Here is a 20765-nt window from a genome sequence, read left to right as displayed (position 1 = left end):
TCCTTCCTCATCTATTTTTTTTAAATAGTTTGAGAAGTACAGTTATTAACTCCTCTTTAAATATTTGGATTTAATCACACCTGAGAAATCATCTGTTTCAGGACTTTTTTTGTTGTTGGGAGTTTTTGTTTTTTACTGATTCGATTTTACTGCTAGTAATCAGTCTACATTTTCTTATTTCTTTCTGATTCAGTTTTCAGGGTTTCATGTTTCTAGGAATTTCCTTTTTTTCTAGGTTGTCCTATTTGTTGGCATTGCAAAATAGGCATTTTCTTTTTTTTTTTTTCTAAATGTTTATTTACTTTGTGAGAGAGAGAGAGAGCGAGGGAGGGGCAGAGACAGAGAGGGAGACAGAGAATCCCAAGCAGACTCCACACTGTCAGCAGCAGAGCCCAATAAAGGGCTCAATCCCACAAATCATGAGACATTGACCTGCGCCAGGATCAAGGGTCAGATCTTAACCTAAAGAGCCACCCTGGTGCCCCCAAGATAGATATTTTCAATGCAGATTAAGGGGTTATTTGGATAAATATTTCTGCCAAACCTTTACAATAACATATTTTGATCCAGTATTACCAGTTATATGAATCAATTCTAAAGAAAATGATATGGGTATAAAGATTTCTAAATGTCTGATTTTATTTAAAATGAAAAATTAGAAAACAATCAAAACAGAAACACCAAATTATGAAACACAGTGCAGTGGAAAGTCCTGTATTCATAAAATACCTAAATATAAAATACCAGTAGGGAAAGAATCAATCATTCTACCTTGATAAAACAAGCACAATTTTAATATGTCTATAACAAACAGAAATATATACCAAAATATTATTTTTTAAGACTTTATTATTATTCTTTTTTAGAGAGCAAGTGTGAGCAGAGGATAGGGGAAAGGGAGAGAGGGAGAATCTTAAGCAGGTTCCATGCTCAGCAAAGAGTGTGACAAAGGGCTTGATCCCATGACCCCAGGATCATGACCCTGGGATGATAGCCCATGGCAAAATCAGGAGTCAGATGCTTACTAACTAAGCCACGCAGGTGCCCCTAAAGATTTTAAGTAACCTCTGACAGAGGTGCCTGGGTGGCTCAGTCTGCTAAGTGTCTGACTTCGGTTCAAGTCATGATCTCACAGCTCATGGGTTCGAGCCCTGTGTCAGGCTCTGTGCTGACAGCTAGCTCATAACCTAGAGCCTGCTTCAGATTATGTGTCTCCCTCTCTCTCTGACCCTCCCCTGCTCACGCTGTCTCTCTCTCTCTCTCTCTGAAATAAATAAAAAACATTTAAAAAAAATTTTTACGTAATATCTACACCCAACGTGGGGCTTGAACTCAGAACCCTAAGATCAATAATTATGTGTTCTTCTGACTGAGCCAACCAGAAACCCTTACACCAAAATATTAAAAATTAGGATTATGGGTGATACTTTTCTTCCTCTAAAATCTTTTTCCTTGCTTTTTGACAAGAGTTTAATATGAGCTAAATAAAAAAGTAATAGTTTTTTAATTATACATTGAAAAAACTCAGTCAACAATTTATAAGGTGCTGACTATATGCATTTTACTATGGAAGGTGGTATGGTGAATACAAAAAGTGCTTACAATATTTCCTGATAATCAAAAACACTTAATCTGGGGGGAGTGAAGAGGCATAACGTACATACCTAGTGTCTGGTATAAGAGCAGTTCATGCATTAAACTTGGAGAAGGCTCCCTATCCTTTAAACAAAGCTAAGGGAGTTTGTCTCACATTGAGTAAGATGCTTCTCAAATAATAGTTAACTTTTACCCTTTATTTCTCAGTAAGCCATCAGCAGGAGCTAATAATGAAAAATAAAAGAATATATTCTCTGCTATTTGCTGATGGTATGATACTAGACTTTAAGTTTGGATTCTATAATTTAATAATTCAAGATGTTTATGTTTCATGAACCAGCAAATCTCAAAATAATAATCTGAGAGATCAGAAAGGGATGACAACAATTTAATACTAGGAAAAAAAGGGGAAAAAAGGAGAAAGAGGTGCTCATTATTACAGGCCTATATTTTTCTCTATTGTTTGAATTAGGGTCAAAGAATTTGTGGAACCATTCTGAATTGCTATGTTTCTTTATACAGTCACATCCCTTCTTCAGTATTAGAGATAATGGTATCAAAAGAAATCAACTAAAAATGTCCACCTGAGTTATTTTTATTAACCTAAGCATCTTATTCTAAGCAGCAGTTTCGTAGGTAAATTTTCTAATACATGTATTAAAAGAACATGATTAATTGGGGGTAAGGGATATTACATATGTTTGGCAAGATTTTTCCTGGATCAAAATAGGACTTCTCAGAATCTTTCTCCTTGTACTCTTCCCCAGCCTTAACCTAAATTTTAACATAATATATACAACTCAATAAAATATCTACAAATATACAGTAACTCAGAATAAGCAGCACATCAAGCCACTGAAAAGTAAGTTCTGAATTTTATAACACAATTTGTCACACACACTAGGACCCTTATAGATTGAAAGATGGTGCTATTAATAATTATGCTAGAAAAAGTCTATCCAAAATCCTACAATATATCTTTTCAATCTGTTAAATTACTCCCACTTGTCTTGTGTTAAGGCTGGCTTCAACCACCAAAAGAAGGTTATTCTGGAATTTCTGCTCATGGAGCAGAAAACCTGGAGTTAAAGTTATCATAGCTATATTTTTTCTCCTCCACCTTAAACTGGGATTGGTCAATCCCTTCTGGAATTTATGAAAAGGCTAAATACCAGAAAAACAAATAGATCTAAAAGAATTTTTAAAATAACATCTTTTTAAAACTCCTGCTATCCCTCCTCATCAGGGAAATACAAATCAAAACCACACTGAGATACCACCTCACGCCGGTCAGAGTGGCTAAAATGAGCAAATCAGAGAACTCTAGATGCTGGCGAGGATGTGGAGAAACGGGCACCCTCCTACACTGTTGGTGGGAATGTAAACTGGTGCAGACCCTCTGGAAAACAGTGTGGAGGTTCCTCAGGAAATTAACAATAGAACTCCCCTATGACCCAGCAATAGCACTGCTAGGAATTTACCCAAGGAATACAGGAATGCTGATGCATAGGAGCACATGGACCCCAATGTTCATAGCAGCACTCTCAACAATAGCTAAAACATGGAACGAGCCTAAGTGTCCATCAATGGACGTATGGATCAAGAAGATGTGGTTTGTCTATATGATGGAATACTACATGGCAATGAGAAAGAATGGAAACTTGCCATGTGTAGCAACATGGGTGGACCTTGAGGGTGCTATGCTGAGGAAAATAAGTCAGGCAGAGAAGGACAAATATCATATGTTTGCATGTATAGGAGGATTAGGAGGAACTTAATGGAGGGCCATGGGGGAGAAGAAGGGGGGAAATGGTGGGGGAGAGGGATAGAGGAAAACCATGAGAGACTCTTGAATGATGAGAACAAACGGAGGACTGATGGGTGTGGGGGTGGGGGGAGATGGGCATGGAGGAGGGCACTTGTGGGGATGAGCACTGGGTGTTATATGGAAACCAACTTGACAATAAACTATTTGTAAAAAAAATAAAAATAAAAATCCTGCTAGTGTTTAATAACTGAATAATAATCTGCTGTAGTATAGAGTAAATGCCTAGTTCTGAATGATAAGGAAGTGATATCATAGCAGCAAATCTAAGAAATATGGATGGAGGGGTGCCTGGGTGGTTCAGTGGGTTAATCGTCCGATTTCTGCTCAGGTCATGATCTCATGGTTCGTGGGTTCAAGCCCCATGTTGGTCTCTGTGCTGACAGCTCAGAGCCTGGAGCGTGTTTCAGATTCTGTCTCCCTCTCTCTCTGCCCCTCCCCCACTCATGCTCTCTTTCCGGCTCAATAATAAACATGAAAAAAAATTTTTTAAATGTAGATGGATATGACGGCATGCATTATAACAGATGAAGTGTAACTGCACCTATCTTGCTGTTAATGTATGAGCTGTTATCATAAAGTTGGCAACAACTCTTTTCAAAGAATTGAAATTTTTTTTCTTAAATGTGTCTCTGAGATCAAGATGCCAAAATTATAAAATACTGGTATATTCATAATAAACAAAGTTAGACTATGGATATAACAGATTCTGAGTTCCTATCGTATCATCCACAAAAACCCTGTTCAGTCCTATTAACCATACTCTTCTTTGTTAAAAATACAGAATAAAATATATTTCTTAGTAAAATTATAGACTAATCTTTTTCAGTTCTATTTAAAATGAACGGGAAGAAAAGACCTAAGCACAATCAAGTTTAATGTCACAATTTGATACAGTTTACAATGAGAAGCTAGCAAAGAATTTAACAAGGCAAATAACTGAGTGATGGGTGAAGGTTAGAGTTTTAAGACTGGATATGGGGTTTTAATCTTTCTTGAAGATGTGTGTGCAGCTGGGTCCTTTCTGCAGTCAGTTAAGGGACATTCATATCCTACCCTAATGATGCTGCAAACAGTACAACATCTACAAACATTTTCTAAGATTATCTACACCAGATCAGCCTTTGTCTTATTTCAATTAAGTCAGAACCCTCAAAGGGCTACAACTACTGAAAAGGAATTCCTGGCACCAATTACAACTTATGTTTTTGTTCCTTTTATTGAACAGTAAATTTCCATTTCTAAAATCTGATTATAGAGCTCCAGGAGGAAAATCAAACAGTTACATGAAGTGAAAGTGCTACAAATTAACACTTCAACAACATCATTAACAATCCTTTCAAATATCCTAGATTGGCTTTCTCTTAATTCTTTCAAATCAATTCCAAATCTTTTACCACTCTCCTCATTTATGTTCATGCCTGCCAAAAATTCCAGCATTGACTCCAAGTTAAGAAATCCTGTACTAGATCAAAGATCCTCACCAGAAGGAAAAAAATCTCCTCTGCCTTCCTATCTCAAAGGCTTAGGACCAAAACTTAGCAAATACATAGTACGGAATTACATCAACATATATATAATTTGCAACTGTATTCAGTTTAAAAAGATTGTAAAATTTTTTAGTGGGTAGTGGAAAGGGATCTGCTGTATATATGGTTATGGTTAGTATACTGAGTAACAAATGGTATAAGCACACTCAATCCAAATTTATGGGCGTGAACAAAGGAAGAAAGATCATTTATACCTCAATACCTTTCTTCAAGTATGCTTTCTGTATCTCAATTACTACTGAAAGTATAAGTGAGGTATTTTAGCCAGAAGCATTAAAATAAGTTAAGTCCCCCTCTTTGATAACAAAACTAGTAGAAATTACTGTATTTTATATATAATTTCTTATATTAACAACAATACATACACTTGTAAATATGTACATAAAGGCATTTTTCCTAAAAATAACTTCATAAAATAAAATCATTATATTGATATATAGAATTAAATATACATAGATACAGATAGTATAGTAACAGTCATATCTTTACTTACTTGACCAGCCTTTGAACATCTGTATAAAAGATGATATAACTATGGATGATGCCTTTGGAAGATTAGGCGATAGCATGAAAAGAGTAAGTAACACCTAAAACACCCAAGTTTAAGACACAGCTTGACGTAAGTACTGAAACAATGTAGCAGTTTTTACCAAAGCTACACATGTCAAAAATGGTAGGTACTGTTGGATATAGAAGCTGTAAAAATTCCTAATTAGAGTTCCTAGCTTCCTTTAGGACTTTAGTTCTAAATAACATACAGAGTTAATGTTTTTATCCTAGCACTAACCAGCAGCTTTTATAATGTACTGTCTTCTGAAAAAATTAAAATATTTACTACATACCTTCAATCTAAAAGTAACTGTAGCATGCAAATGTGTGTTCTCCCTTCCAGAGTATGTGCAAAACTGGGAAAGCAAGTACCTAGCCATGGGTTACATTATCCAGATCACCTTAGTATGTAGTAAGTTCCCATCAATGGAATGTAAACAGAGGCGCCAAAAGCTTCTAAGAAGTACTACTCCAATCTCTCTACCCTTCCACCCACTAAATGCAAACAACACTGCAGCTCTAGAGGAAACAGAGAACAGAAAATGGAAAGAGCATGATCCCTAAATCACAATATGAAAGAAAGATGCCTACCATTATTTCTGGTATAGAATGGTTACAGAATGAGAAATTAATGTCTATCATGATAAACCACTAGTATTTGAAATTGAATTTTTACAGCATGTAGTATTACTCTATACAAGTGCTAAATTGTTATGAACAGGTTAAAAAACCACAAAGTTAATTTCAGAGAGACATTCTAATTATGAATTTTTTAAAAACCCAAAACCCCCCAAAAAAAAAAAATAAAAAAAAATAAAGGCAGAGGACTGATGGATGTGGGGGGGAGGGGGGATGGGCATGAAGGAGGGCACTTTGGGGATGAGCACTGAGTGTTATGTAGAAACTAATTTGACAATAAACTATTTGTAAAAAAAAAAAAAAAAAAAAAAATAAAGGCAAGTTTATTCCAACATAAAAAAAAAAAAAAAAACCCAAAACCCCACTTTTAAGAGAATATCCACCTATCATTTGAGGATTTTCAAATGGTTATGAAATAAAATAAGCAATTTACATTTACTGCCCCAAAACATTCTGTATATTCTATATGTTACTTTTCAATCTAAGAAAGTGGGGAAAATCAAGACTGAAGTGCTTTGAAAAAACAACTTAATTAAAATACTATATAATGAAACACACACACAAAAAAAAACCCTGCAAGACATAAAGTTTATGTTTGAACCTCATTACTCTTCTTCTCAAATAACCTAAGAGTTTTAAGGTTCTAAATTGTGAAATATCCTGGACCAGTTCTAAATGTCAATTTAAGATATGCACAAGATGAGATGTGACCATGGTACTAAAACAATGAAGGAGTTTAAAGGTAATTCAGCCTAATCTCTAAAAGGGATCAACCATGATTACTGTATAAAAATGTAATCATTTCTAGTGAAAATCATGGGCTATAAAATCTGAACATTTCTGAAGATCAAATTAAGATGCTGTGATTCTATGCTATGTGCCTTGGTTTGATAATACCTTGACTTAAATGTAGCTATTTCATTTATCCAATTATTTATTTAATATTTAATATTTGTGAAGTTCTACCTATTTCATTTGCCTCTTATGTACACCCTCCTCCAGGATCAAAAAAAGAAACTATTTGGGCTTTGGGGGGAGCATAATCTAACAAAAATTCAACTCTATCTTTTGCCTTATGTCTTCTTCATATTTTATTAAATTCCATTAAATATGTTACATTAAGAAAGTCCCCCAAATTACCAAAGACCAAATATGTACAAACATTTTTACCTAATAAAACATTACTAGTATCAACTATAATTAAGGTGAGCTGAAGAACAAACACTGGCAGTTTCTGCACATAGTGTCGTCTCCAAAAACTAAAGTGTTTAGGCCACTAAAATAAGATTTCCTTCAAGTGAGAAGCAGATTTGTTGATGGTGTAATAGAGAGTAATGTAGCTATTATGCAAGTTCAAATAAAGCCAAATTTTCTGCTCATCAGGACCTCAATGAACTATTAGATAATTCAGGATTAAGCTGCTAATCTTTTCCTCTGTAATGAGATATAATTAATAAAAGTAACTTATGCTGAGCGAAATAAGTCAGGCAGAGAAGGACAGATACCGTATGTCTGCACGTATAGGAGGATTAGGAGGAACTTAACAGAGGACCATGGATGAGAAGAAGGGGAAAAACAGTGGGGGAGAGGGAGGGAGGCAAACCATGAGAGACTCTTGAATGCTGAGAACAAAATGAGGGCAGATGGGGGGGCAGGGGAAGGGGGTAATGGGCATGGAGGAAGGCACTTGTGGGGATGAGCACTGGGTACTATATGGAACCAACTTGACAATAAACTATTAAAAAATAAAATAAATAAAAATGTTCAAGACATTTAAAAAAAAAAGTAACTTAGACTCAAAAAAGAAAAGCACTGTTCCTCACCTAATTTCATTTAAGGCTCCAAAAGGTATTCCATAACTTTTAAATGATCCTGGGATGTCCTCTTAACCTTTTATTTCAAACATAATCAAAGACACCATTCAATGAAAACTTCTTGTGTCCGCCTTTACTTTATAGTCAAATTTCTCTGAACCAAGAGGAAAAAGGAGTATTAGAATATTTCTTCAAAATAGGATGGGATATAAAGTCAGAAGGAGAGATGGTCCCGGGGCCACAACTGTTCAGTTGGAGGAGGAGGGAGAGAAGGAAAGACCATGGTAGAGGAAGTACCTGCCTTGGGCCAAGAATCAAGTTTCTCCCTGATGTGGTCCTGAATCCTATCCTGTTACCCATCTCCACAAAAGACCTATGCTGGATTATATATATTTGATTCCACCAGTCCTTGATGCCTATGTTCCTATACCTTCCACTACTTCCTACTGATGGTGATCACCAGGACTGCAATGTTACCAACAATGACCACCAGGACCACCACAATCACAACATTAGGGCTAGTTGTCAAATGTTTCATAGTGGGTCAGAGTGGATTTCTTATCCATGTAGAAATTACCAGCAGAGGACCTCCATATAAGTGCATACTGAGACTCCTATCTATTGGGAGAGTAATTCATCCTTGGCCCTCTTCTCAAAATAGGCAGAGCTAACAATGTCCATCTCATCAAGGATCTTCTGAGAGGTGTCCTATGGTTGCTTAATACATAAACGTGAGCTGCTTATAGTGCACCATTAGCATGTATGTGGAATGTAGCAAGTAGCAGTTACAAAAGAGCCACCACAGCTCAGTTTCCCAGGCTGAATTTAAAAGGCACAGGCATCCTGGCAGGGATGCTTTTGCAACACGGTTGTTGTGTTGGAGGATCAGGTGTTCCTTTTCCAAATCATGGACACCCATCAGGTTCACCCACCAGCACAATGATATCTGGTCATACCTATGGGCTTTCAAACACCAATTCTGTCACATCTGGAGTTGTACAGGCAATCAATATCCACAAAGTTATGCTTGTTAGGTTTTACCAGGCTCTCTTCACTCTTGCGGCCATTCATGCATGCCTTTATCTACAAGAACTAAGAGGTCTAGAATGGAGTAGTTCACTTCAAGAGCCCAGTGCCTGGCACCAGCGGCACTCCTCCCCTTCCACCTCCACACGTAAGACTTCAACTCATTCATTCACGGGACATGTGAAATGTGATGTGGCTGACTGTCACCATGAGTCCAGACTCCCAATCATGGTCAGGACAAAGGAGTAAGAACTGGATAGGATATAAAGATACTCATAAAGCTTTGCAATGGGACCCATGGTCTGCTGCATGGGTGAGTGTCTACAATTGTGTTGCCCACAGCTTCTTCCTTTTTCATGTACAAAATTCATTTTTGAGTAAATTGGAATATACAGCTGCTGAAGCTGTGACTGTACATTTTCATTGTTAAATTATTAACAATTTCAATTGTTTGACAACTGCCTGCCACCACAGAAAAGATCACCTATCTATGCTATTTTACACATGATTTAAATAAACTGTGTCTTGTTTAAATAAGTACTATTTTCAGTTTTCTACTCTGGCCAATCTAGTTATTGATGTTAAATTTAAATTTTTTCAGTATGAAGTTAAAAAATCAGAATAAATGTTTTAGTATTTTATTATATGATTTTAAATCCTGTACCCAATATCATATCACACTGTAGTGATATCACAGCTATAAAAATGTATTTTTTGTATTACGCTTCTATATATATTTTTAATTTTTTTAACATTTATTTTTGAGAGACAGAGAGACAGAGCAGGATTGTGGGAAGGGCAGAGAGAGAGGGAAACAGAATCCTAAGCAGGTTTCAGGCTCTGTCACCACAGAGCCCGACTCAGGGCTTGAACTCATGAACTGTGAGATCAAGACCTAAACTGAAGTTGGACCCTTAACAGACTGAGCCACCCAGGTGCCCCTACACTTATGTATTTATTAATTTTACTGAAGCATTTATTTTTAAAAAAAACATTTCTTTAATGTTTATTTATTTTTGAAGGAAAGAGAGACAGAGCGTGACAGGGAGGCAGACACGGCATCCAAATCAGGCTCCAGGTTCTAAGCTGTCAGTACAGAGCCCAACATGAAATGACCTGAGCCCAAGTTGGACCCTTAGCTGACTGAGTCACCCAGGCGCTCCCCAAGCATTTTTTTTAAGGTTATTTATTTATTTTGTGAAAGAGACAGGACAAGGTGGGGCAGGGGCAGAGAGAAAGAAGATGAGACAGAATCCCAAGCGGAATCTGCACCATCAGCACAAAGCCCAACGCAGGGCTAGAACCCACAAAACCATGAAACCATGAGCTAGGCAGAAATCAAGAGTCAGATGCTTAACCGACTGAGCCACCCGGGCACTCTTTATTCAAGCATTTATATCTGCTTAATTCTATAAGGTTTTACTCCTCACTGCTTATCTTCATTGTACTATTTCCTTCCTTCAGGTTTTTCTGGCCATCTTTGTCGGATTCATTTCAGCCTAATTCTCTCCTCCAACATATCATTAGAATTTTTTATAATTATTCACACTTCTTAGATATTCTTCAGCCATTTTAATACTTACTGAAACTTTTATGCTTTGCAATGAACATTTAGAAATTCAAATGTTATTATATAAACACTTTTATCCACTTTAATAATGGATTTTATTAAATGACTCAGTGATTTTAATAATGACTCAATGATACACACCATTTCCATGAAATCATTATCTAACTTATCAATTCAAACACAAGTTAACAGGTAAGGTTTAATAAATAAACTCACAGGTGTTTTTTCACATTCTTTGGTATAGAATAAAATGCACCCAGCTAATCTTGGGGAAGAATTCCTCTGCATTTTATATGTTGAGATTTGGCAAGAACCCATTTGTAAATTAGACATTAAGAAAAATCAATGTCCTTCAAAAGTCCAAGTTTTCTTTGTATCAGAACAAAGCTCCCTGTCTAAGGGAGAGAAAAGAACTGATGAAAGACTATAAGATCCTCATATCTTTTTCCAATTATATTTAAGTTATTTATTTATTTATTTAGAGAGATGGAGTGAATGAGGAAGGGGCAGAGACAATCCCAAACAGGCTCAGGGCTAATAGCATGGGGCTCAATCCCAGGAACCATGAGATCATGACAGGAGTCAAAATCAAGAGTTGGCTATTCAACCAAGTGAGCCACCCAGGCACACAGCAATTATATCTAAATGGATAAAACCAGTTTTCCTTTCAGAGTCACCTGTCAAAAGCAAATAGAAGAGGAAACTGTGTCATTATGTACATCTGATTTACAGACTCCAATTTCTTATTCATTCACAGGAGTTATTATTAGTACACTAAGATAATTACTATTAATCTATAGTTTCTGATGGTATATTAACAGATCATTTCATAATTATGATGGATTTCCTTGCCCTTCTATGATCAGAAAATCTATGAAGACAAGAATCAGGCAAGTTTTTAGTTCATTTATATCTCTAGCACTTAACCCAATGCCTGATAACAATCAGCTTTTGATGAAGTTTCGTTGAATGAATTAACTGTAAATCCAGCTTTAGTTGACATCTGAAGGTACAAAATCCAAATGCCAATGGGTTATAAATACTCATTTAAATGCTTACTAAGCTCATAACTACAATAATATCCATTAGATTAAGTAAATAGCATGAATGCTCCAAAATTCAACATGTATTTAGCATCATATATTTACAAGTCAAAATGTCAAAACCAAAATATTCCCATACCTATCCTCCAACACCTATCTTCATGCAAATTTTCTTTCAGTGAACACCACCAAGTCAAACTAGAAATTACCTTACATTCCTTCCTCCTTCTCATCTTTCAGAATCATTCCATAGCCTTAATATTAGTAGAATCTGTTAATTCCTCTTCATTTTCACTGATACTCTATAAATTTAAACTTGCATTTCTTTCCAATCGGGTCAGTAAAAAATTAGATCAGTAAAATAGTCTGATTCCAGCCCTACACCCTCAAAATCATTATCTAACCTGCATCCAGAAAAGTATTTCTAAAAATGCTAATACAATGAAGTCTTTTTCTTTGTCAAATGCCATCAATTTCACAAAAAGTCAAAACGCTCAATGTTCAGCTCTATTTTTACTAGAATATCATATGCCCCCTATGATAAGAGGTATAAATCTCATCTTTACATGTCCTGTTTCTACTATAAGAAATAATCTCTGCCACTACCTAGCTAATCCCTACTCATCTTTAAGTCTCAGTTCAAGTTTTACCTATTCAGGCAAGGCCTTCCATGACCCTGTTTCTAGAGGCTTAAGTGAACTTTAAGTTCACTTCACATTTTCTACCTCTCCAAAAGGGAAGAGATATGGTCCTTTTCCAAACACAATGACTACAGAAGTCCTCCTCTGGGGAAGCATTTCAGAAACACCTATCTATTTTTATTTCAGATAATAAACAAGATAAACAAGAAGGTAGAGAGCACTCAGGTTCAACAACACTTAACATTTTACAACCACACTTGTTTCTTCTTGTTTCTCTTTCAGTTTCAGTTGTAGCACCCCATATACACCTCTGATCCCATTCCCTTTCTCCTATCTTCTCAGTAAGTAACCAATATCATCAACTTGGCTTTAAATAACCTTATGTATGTGTTTACACTTTATGCAAGTGGAACAATATATTATGTATCATTCTGTAGCTTGCTTTGTCCTTTAAAATGTATTTCTGAACTATATCCATAATAGTGCCAAGAGCTCTAGTTAAATCACTACAGAGAATTTTATGTGGTTTCAGTATACCACATTTTATTTATCAATTATCCCTTTCTTAAACATTTAGCTTTTATTTTTTGCTGTTACAAACAAAACAGCAATAAAAATTCTGCATTTGCCTCCTTTATACATACAAAAATTTCACGAGAGGTAACATCTAGGAATTAAATTGCTTTTCTTCAAAATATTCTCAGTTAAAAAAAAATTTTAAAAGGTGGCTTCCACAGTTTAGGAACTCCTTATATATTTACCAAATGAATGGAAAATGGATAGGTCATTCAACTTTTCTTAATACTGCCAAATTTTTCTCCAAAGGGATTATTTCCTATTTGTACTTGCAATGGCTGGCACTCTAGAGCCTTACCGATTCTTAGTATCTTCCATCCTTTTAATGTTACTCAGTGTGGTGAGTATGACACAGTATTTTACAGTGTTATAGCCAAAATTTTATTCTTTCATCCTTAGTACATTATTTGAATGGCCTCTTATTTCCTATTACATGTTCTAAATGATTATTACTGCTAAACGGAAGTCTGACTTATTTTAATGTAAATTCTCTCTCTAGAATTTTTGCACAACACCTTCATTATTTCTAATGGTCTACAAGGACCATTTATCCCAAAATTTCTACAAAGACAATTATATATTCCGTAAACATAAATAATTTTATATCTCCCTTACCTAGATAAGGAACTTTCCTCTTATTCCTAATTCACCAAGAGTTATTGTTCATCCCAAGTATCACCTAAATTTTATCAAATGCTTTTCTAAACATTTCACATCATCTCAGATAAGGCTCAGTTCCCCCTTCCATTTGGTATATTACAGTAAAAGATTTGCTAATACTAAACTATCCTTGCATTTGTAAGATAAAGCCTCTAGGTCTTAAAAATGTATTGACCTCAAAATGCTAATACTGTTATTTAATTTTCTACAAGTTTTCCTATTTTAATATCCATTTCTACTTTAATTATCTCTTTCTTCCTAAATGCTGTTAGGTTTGCTGTTTTTTCTAGTTTCTACTGCTTTTGCTAATATTATTACATTTAAGACAATATATTAATTCAAGTAATACTTTAGCTGGCCCCAATATTTTTACTAACAGTACTTTCACTAACATTCACTCTTCAAATCTGTTATTTCCTCTTTTATCACTTGAATTATTTAAAAGTACCTTTTTAGATTTGTAAGTATAATTTAGAAGGGGAATTTTTTTTATTTTCAATATTACTTGTACTGGAGTGAAATAACAGGATCAGGTATTCCTTGATGAAATATTTCAAGATTTCTTTTAATTCTCCAGGATTAAAAGGTTCTGGTTCTGCAATTTTACTATACTATTAAGAGCTATGTAATTAATTTCACTTACCTTGCTCACTTCTGAGAACAAACTCTGGATCTGAGGAAATATGTCAGAGAAATTTTTCCAAAATTATCTCTTTAAAAAACTTTGTCTTTTCTATTCTCTTTGGTTTCTTCCTCTGGGATATTCTGGAACCCTTCACATCTGCTCTTTCATACTTACTTCTTTATTTCTCTGGGCCATATTACAAATGAATATCTAATAAAGGCCGATTCCTGAATTCTCCATTTGATGGTATTCATTTCCTTCAGCAAAACTAATTTACTAAATTTATCCCCTTTTTGTGTTAGATACGATTTCTTCTTTCATCTCTCCAGTATCTTAAATATACTTATTTATTTCTTTTACTATTCATACCTCCCCATCTAAAGTTTTTGTGATCACCTCTGCTCACTGGGTCACTCTACTGCAGAAATAGAACATATAATGTGGGCTTAGAACTTCCTGCTCTAAGATAATATTGTGAATTTTTAAAGACCCAGTCATCAACTAAGTGAAGCATACTTTTCAATCCAGGTCCTGATTTTAAGAACTTTGTCGGTCTTCTCCCTTTCTTTAGCCCCTGATTTTCTGTAAATGAGGTTTTAGAGTAAGTTATTATCCAAATGTTTCTTTCACCATTAGCATCAACGCACTACTCCACCTCCCTCCCTTCCCACACAAATTCCAAGACTCCTGATCATATCAATCTGGTAACATACATAAAAAGCAGTCAAGACCAAACTCCCTCAAACAATGCAAATAGATACACAGGTAAAAAATAAAAAGTATACTACTGAAAAGTTCTAAAAATAAATGTTTCATATATTACCTAATTTAAAAAAACTTTTTTAATATTTATTTTTGAGAAAGAGTATGAGCTAGAGGGGGCAGAGAGTGAGGGAGGCACAGAATCTAAAGTAGGCTCCAGGCTCTGGGCTGTCAGCACAGAGCCTAACTAACAAAGGACTTGGCACTCACAAACCGTGAGATTATGACCTGAGCCAATGTCAGACATTCTACTCACTGAGCCACCCAGGAGCCCCATAAATCACCTAATAATAAAGAAATCAAAAATGAAGTATCAAAATTGAGCAAATAAAGAGTGAATAAAAAGATTTAACTTTTATCAATCAATGGTGATCAAAGAAATCCAAATTATTTTGGATTATAGTTTTCATCTATGTTATAAAAGAATTCCTAAATTTCAGTGTTGCTAGGCACACTTCTGGTGAAAGATACACTAGTAAAATTTTTTGAAGAGTAATATGATTGTATCACACAGCTGAGAAATACCCTTTCAACAAAACACTTTACCTCTAGTGTTTTAAAAGGAAAAAAAGAGGGGCGTCAGGGGGGCTCAGTCAGTTAAACATCTGACTTCGGCTCAGGTCATGATCTCTTGGTTTTTGAGTTTGAACCCCACATCAGGCTCTGTACTGACAGCTTAGAGTTTGGAGCCTGCTTCCGATTTGGTGTCTCCCTCTCTCTCTGCCCCTCCCCCACTTGCAATCGGTCTTTCAAAAATAAACAAACATTGAAAAAAATTCTTAAATAAATAAAAATTAAATGGGAAAAAGAAGGGTGCTTGGGTGGCTTGGTTGGCTAAGTGTCCAACTTCGGCTCAGGTCATGATCTCACAATTTGTGAGTTCCAACCCCATGTCGGGCTCTGTGCTCACAGCTCAGAGCCTGGAGCCTGCTTCAGATTCTGTGTTTCCCTCTCTTTCTGCCCCTCCCCTGGCTTGCGCGCTCGCTCGCTCTCTCTCAAAAATAAACATTAAAAAATTTTTTTAATAAATTAGTAAATAAATAAAATGGAAATATATCTGAAGAAGTAAACATGAAAAATAAAGAAATTCTATAACAGTAAAAAAAAGTGTAAAAATGCACTAAAAGAATAGTAAAATAAGGTTTATCCTTATAATGAATTAGTTAGAAGTCAATACATAAGTGCTCTTGCAGAATATTTAATATTTGCTATCTGAATGAGAGAGAAGAGAGAACAAGGTTATAAAAGATCACATACACACATAAAATAATCATGAAATATTAACTGTGGTTATCCATAATTCACTACATAGAAATTTTTTATACCCTTCCTTCTTGCAAATATTCTTTGAAACATACACATATGTTACTTATATGAAGTGAAATTCTAAAAAAATATATTAAGGCAATAAAAATTCTGTTAGGTAGCTATCATATGTAAGTCATTTTACTCAGTACACTGTAATCACAAAGTGCATCTTACCATTAAACAAAATGCCTTTCCTGACACAGTTTACAAAACAAGTAAAACAAAAAAAAACTTAAACTCCTTGAATACACAATTAGCAGGAATATATAAAATGTCACTTAACAGGTTCCACACAGATTACTGACTGCACTGCTTTGTAAATAAAACAAAAATACTTAAAATTTACCTGCATTGCACTTTTCCCCAATTTCACCACTTCAAATAGTGTAACAGGCTCCCCTTCACCATTCTGTTGAGGGTGCCCATTAGCTCTTCCACGGCCTGTTCCTCTAACAGTAGCTTCAATTCTACTCTTCTCTCCTGGAGATTTTCGAGGTTTCTTGTTTGTAGACTGAATAAAAAGATGAGAAAAAACTCAATTAAATACCAGTATACTCTATGCAGAATACCTCACTTATCCTGTGGAAGGTACTAAGAACTACTACAGATAAGACACTTAATTCTTGACCAAAGGGAGCTTTACAATTTGTTTTCTGTAATTAAAGTGCAAACAGCGAAGTTTAATTTATATAAGACATGAAAATTTATAAAAAGATTTAGTTTTATACAATACCACCATGCTGAATATTTTAATCATGCTCTCTTTTGACATCTCTCTCTTTATACCTTCCTCAATACTCTATTTCCTCAGAAACTTTATTCAATAATACACTGCTTACAAATACTGTATATTCAACTTCTCTCTCTGCAGAAGTCCTCAAATATTTCTTACCTAGTCTTGTAACAAATATATAGTAAACATACTCAAAACTATTTTAGGTACTAGAAATTCAACAATAAATTAAACATTCCTGCCTGATGGAATTTACATTTCAAGTAACTGATCACATCACATCCCAGTCCCCAGCCCCCAATTAAAAAAAAAAAAAAAAAAAAGTCAACACCAGCTACACTACCTTATCTATGTCTCACCTTTCAGCCAAGGGTAATATGACATTACTGCTCACAGTCACTATTATTATTCCCATAAATCTCATTCATATATAAACTCATCACAGTTGCGGCTTCACCTAACTTACCAATGAAAATAGTGTTTTAAATGTAATAGACATGTCTTGAAACTCTCTCAACAAGAGAGATGATTTCATCTTCTCCTTTCAGGTATCTTTTCCCTCCCTATATTTCTTACCTATTAGGGTTACCTTGGGTTGCTATTTAACATCTTTTCTTCTCAGTCTTTAAACTCATTTTTGAGGGATTTAATTCATTCTCACAATAGCTTGTTTCAGTTATCAACTTATCAATTCATCCTTCATCTCCAAATCTACCCTTATTTGTCCCACTTTGTATTCCTGTAGCTGAACCCTGTAAACATTTTTGTTATCTGCTGCAATGTTTGGCTTTGTGACTAGAGGGCAATGGAGGAACACTACAAAGTATGTCATGTATGGACTTCCCTCCCTACTTACAGTATCTGCTCCCTTCACTTTCTATTCTTATATTCTTCACAGTACTCTTTTAATTTTTCTTAGTTAACAGTCGTAGAGCCACTTTTGTGTTTAGATAGAACAGTTTTAGATTTACAAAAAACCTGTGAGGACAGTACAGAACATTTCCAAACACATCACATCCACTTACCCTTAATATTAACTCCTTACCATTTGTGTGGTATATCTGATATAGTAAATGAATATTGACAGATTAACAAAAGTCCACACTTAATTCAGATTTTCTACAACTTTTTCTGTTCCAGAACTCCATCCAGGATACCATATTACATTTATGTCAAGCTCCCCTTGGTTTTGACAGACTTTCCCTGGTTTTCTGGTGAATTTGACAGTTTTGAGGATTACTGGTCAGGTGTTTAAACAGTGTTCCTCAACTGGGTTTTGTCTGATGGTTTTTTCATCACTCCACTGGGATTAAGAGGAAGATGTAGGAGATAAAGTGTTATTTTTAATCACCTCATATCAAAGATATATACTACCATAATGATTTCTTACTGTAAATGTTGACCTTAATCATCTGACTGATGCAATGTTTGTTAGATTTCCCCACTGTAAAATTACCTTCCCTCCTCTTTCCACTGTACCTTTGGAAGAAAGACAGTATGTATATCCCACATTTAAGGGTGGGGAGTTATGCTCCACCTCCTTTAGGGAGGGAGTATTTACACAAATTATTTAAGAATTTTCAGTATGGAATTTTTGTCTGTTCTCACTCATTTACTCAATTATTTAAACTAATGAACTCATCAAAATTTATTTTATACTTTGGGGTATACTTCAACACTTTTATTCTGTTGTTCAACCTGTTTCAGCTCTGGCCATTGGGAAATCTTTCATGGCTCCTGCATTTCACATATTTTCACTTGTGTGTATATGTGTGTGTCTTACAGGTTACTTTCTGGCAGCACAATATTCTGCAGGCTCATGTTGTATATCCCCTCCCTCAATTTTAGAACCAGTCAATATCCCAAGGAGCTCTGGTTCTTTTTACTGGAGAATGATATCAGAGATGAAGATCTGGGCTAGGTTCTGCTCCTTGATTGTCTTTCTTCTAGGCTCTTAAGCAAACAAAGAAATGCACGTTGCATAGACATACCCATAACTATAAATATCTCTGTATGTAATGTATGTTATCTATGGTAAGCTAAATACAAATTTATACTGGTACCTCCATCTCTAATGCATTACCATATGTATGCAGCTTATGCCTTACTAATCAATATGGTCCAACCTGAAAGGTGAGAAACCTAGTGCCCACCTAGTAGTAGAACTGTTAAATCATACCCCAGCAGAAACAACTTTATTAACAAGATTACACTGTTTATCTATACAATGTAGTTTCTTTGATTTTAATCTTACAGATTCATTTCAATAATCACTTAGGTCGGCAACTTCCTGCCCAACTCCCCATAGTGACGCTGTTTCAGTAACTTCAAATAGCACTGGATTGTTTTGTCATAGTCTACATTCCATCCTGGTATCCAATTAACCTCCTATATGACTTTTTAAAATCTATACTCATAAATTTCACTTTTTCTGTAAAGTTCAAGGAGTTTTAACAAATGCATGTAGTGTCATGTATGTATAATATAGTATCACAGAGAAGAACTTTCACCTTTAAAAAAATCCCTGTACTTCTCCCATTCAATCTTCACATTTATCTTTGGAAAACATTGACTTCTCTTACCCTAACTATAGTTTTGGCTTTTACAGAAAGTCATATAATTAAATCAAGTATTATGTAGCCTCTTCAGACTGGTATCTTTCCCTTAAAAATATGCATTTAAGATTTACCCATGGTTTTAGTGGCTAAAAAGCTAACTTTTATTCCTAAATAATATTCCACTGTATGAATGTATCACATTCTGTCATCCATTTACCAAATTATGGACATCCTGGTCACCATTTCTTGACAATTAGGAATAAAGCTGCTATATGCATTCACATGCAGGATTTTGTGCAGACATAATTTTCAAATGAGTTATGTAAGCATCTAGAAGCATTATTATCGAATCATATGATAAAACTATGTTTAGCTTTGTTAAAAAATGCCAAACAGGGACACCTGGGTGGCTCAGTCAGTTAAGCGTCCGACTTCTGCTCAGTCCGACTTCTCACAGTTTGTGGGCTCGAGCTCCATGTCGGGCTCTGCGCTGACAGGTAGCTCAGACCCTGGAGCCTGCTTCAGATTGTGTGTCTCATTCTCTCTCTGCCCCTCCCCAACATGTGCTCGGTCTCTCAAAATTAAATGTAAAAAAAATTTTTTTTTTTTCTTTTTAAAAATGCCAGTCTTCCAAAGTAGCTGTATCATTTTGCATTGCAATTAAGACAGTTCTTGATGCTTTGTAACCTTGACAGCTGTGTACCTTTGTCAGAATTTTGGATTTCAGCCATTATAATAGGTATATAGCTGTTCTCTCATTGTTGTCTTAATCTGCAATTCTGGAATGACAAATGATTAAGGACTTTTTAATAGTTAATAATTCTTGAAATTAAGTTTTTCATTTCCAATTACTGGAATGGATATTATCCCCTAACTACACTCTAACTGATTTTGTATACTTGTACTATCTAACATGGTAGCCACTACTCTCATGTAGCAAATGGAACACTTGTAATTTAACTAGTCAAAAACAAAATGTTTAGTAGGTATAAATATCCTACAAGATTGTGGATTCATAATGAAAAATTGCATAAAAATGTCTCATTTATAATGCTATACTGATTACATGATGAAATAACATATCAGGTTTATTAAAATTAATTGCATTACCCATTTTTTTTGGTAATTCACTAAAAATATTAAGTTGCAGATATGGCTCAGACTATTTCTGCTGAATAATTCCACATTAATATTATAACACATTAATTCTTATAATACCAACCTAATCCCATCACTTCCCTGTTTATTTAATCTCTAATCTTTAGTCACCCTCAAAACCACCAATCAATT

General features: G+C 35.0%; 1 protein-coding gene across 2 annotated transcripts in view; it reads right to left on the bottom strand.

Annotated features, from left to right (window-relative positions):
* The window catches only part of LOC120224473 (cohesin subunit SA-1-like), a 194583-nt gene that overhangs the window by 26419 nt on the left and 147399 nt on the right, over positions 1-20765 (bottom strand). The window contains exons 5-6 of one of the 2 annotated variants that reach the window (XM_039222708.1): positions 16531-16695; positions 11140-11246 (exon numbers count right to left, since the gene is read on the bottom strand). In XM_039222708.1, coding sequence (XP_039078639.1) covers positions 11211-11246; positions 16531-16695 — 201 coding nt within the window. In that variant the 3' untranslated portion in view covers positions 11140-11210. Of the gene's footprint in view, positions 1-11139; positions 11247-16530; positions 16696-20765 lie in introns of those variants that run through there. The other variant, XM_039222707.1, reaches the window with a different exon arrangement.

The sequence above is a fragment of the Hyaena hyaena genome, unplaced genomic scaffold (assembly GCF_003009895.1).
Source record: "Hyaena hyaena isolate Hyena2069 unplaced genomic scaffold, ASM300989v1 scaffold_1176, whole genome shotgun sequence".
In the NCBI taxonomy this organism is placed as follows: domain Eukaryota; kingdom Metazoa; phylum Chordata; class Mammalia; order Carnivora; family Hyaenidae; genus Hyaena; species Hyaena hyaena.
Note: the sequence above shows the minus strand (reverse complement) of the source record. Positions and strands in the feature narration are given on the sequence as shown.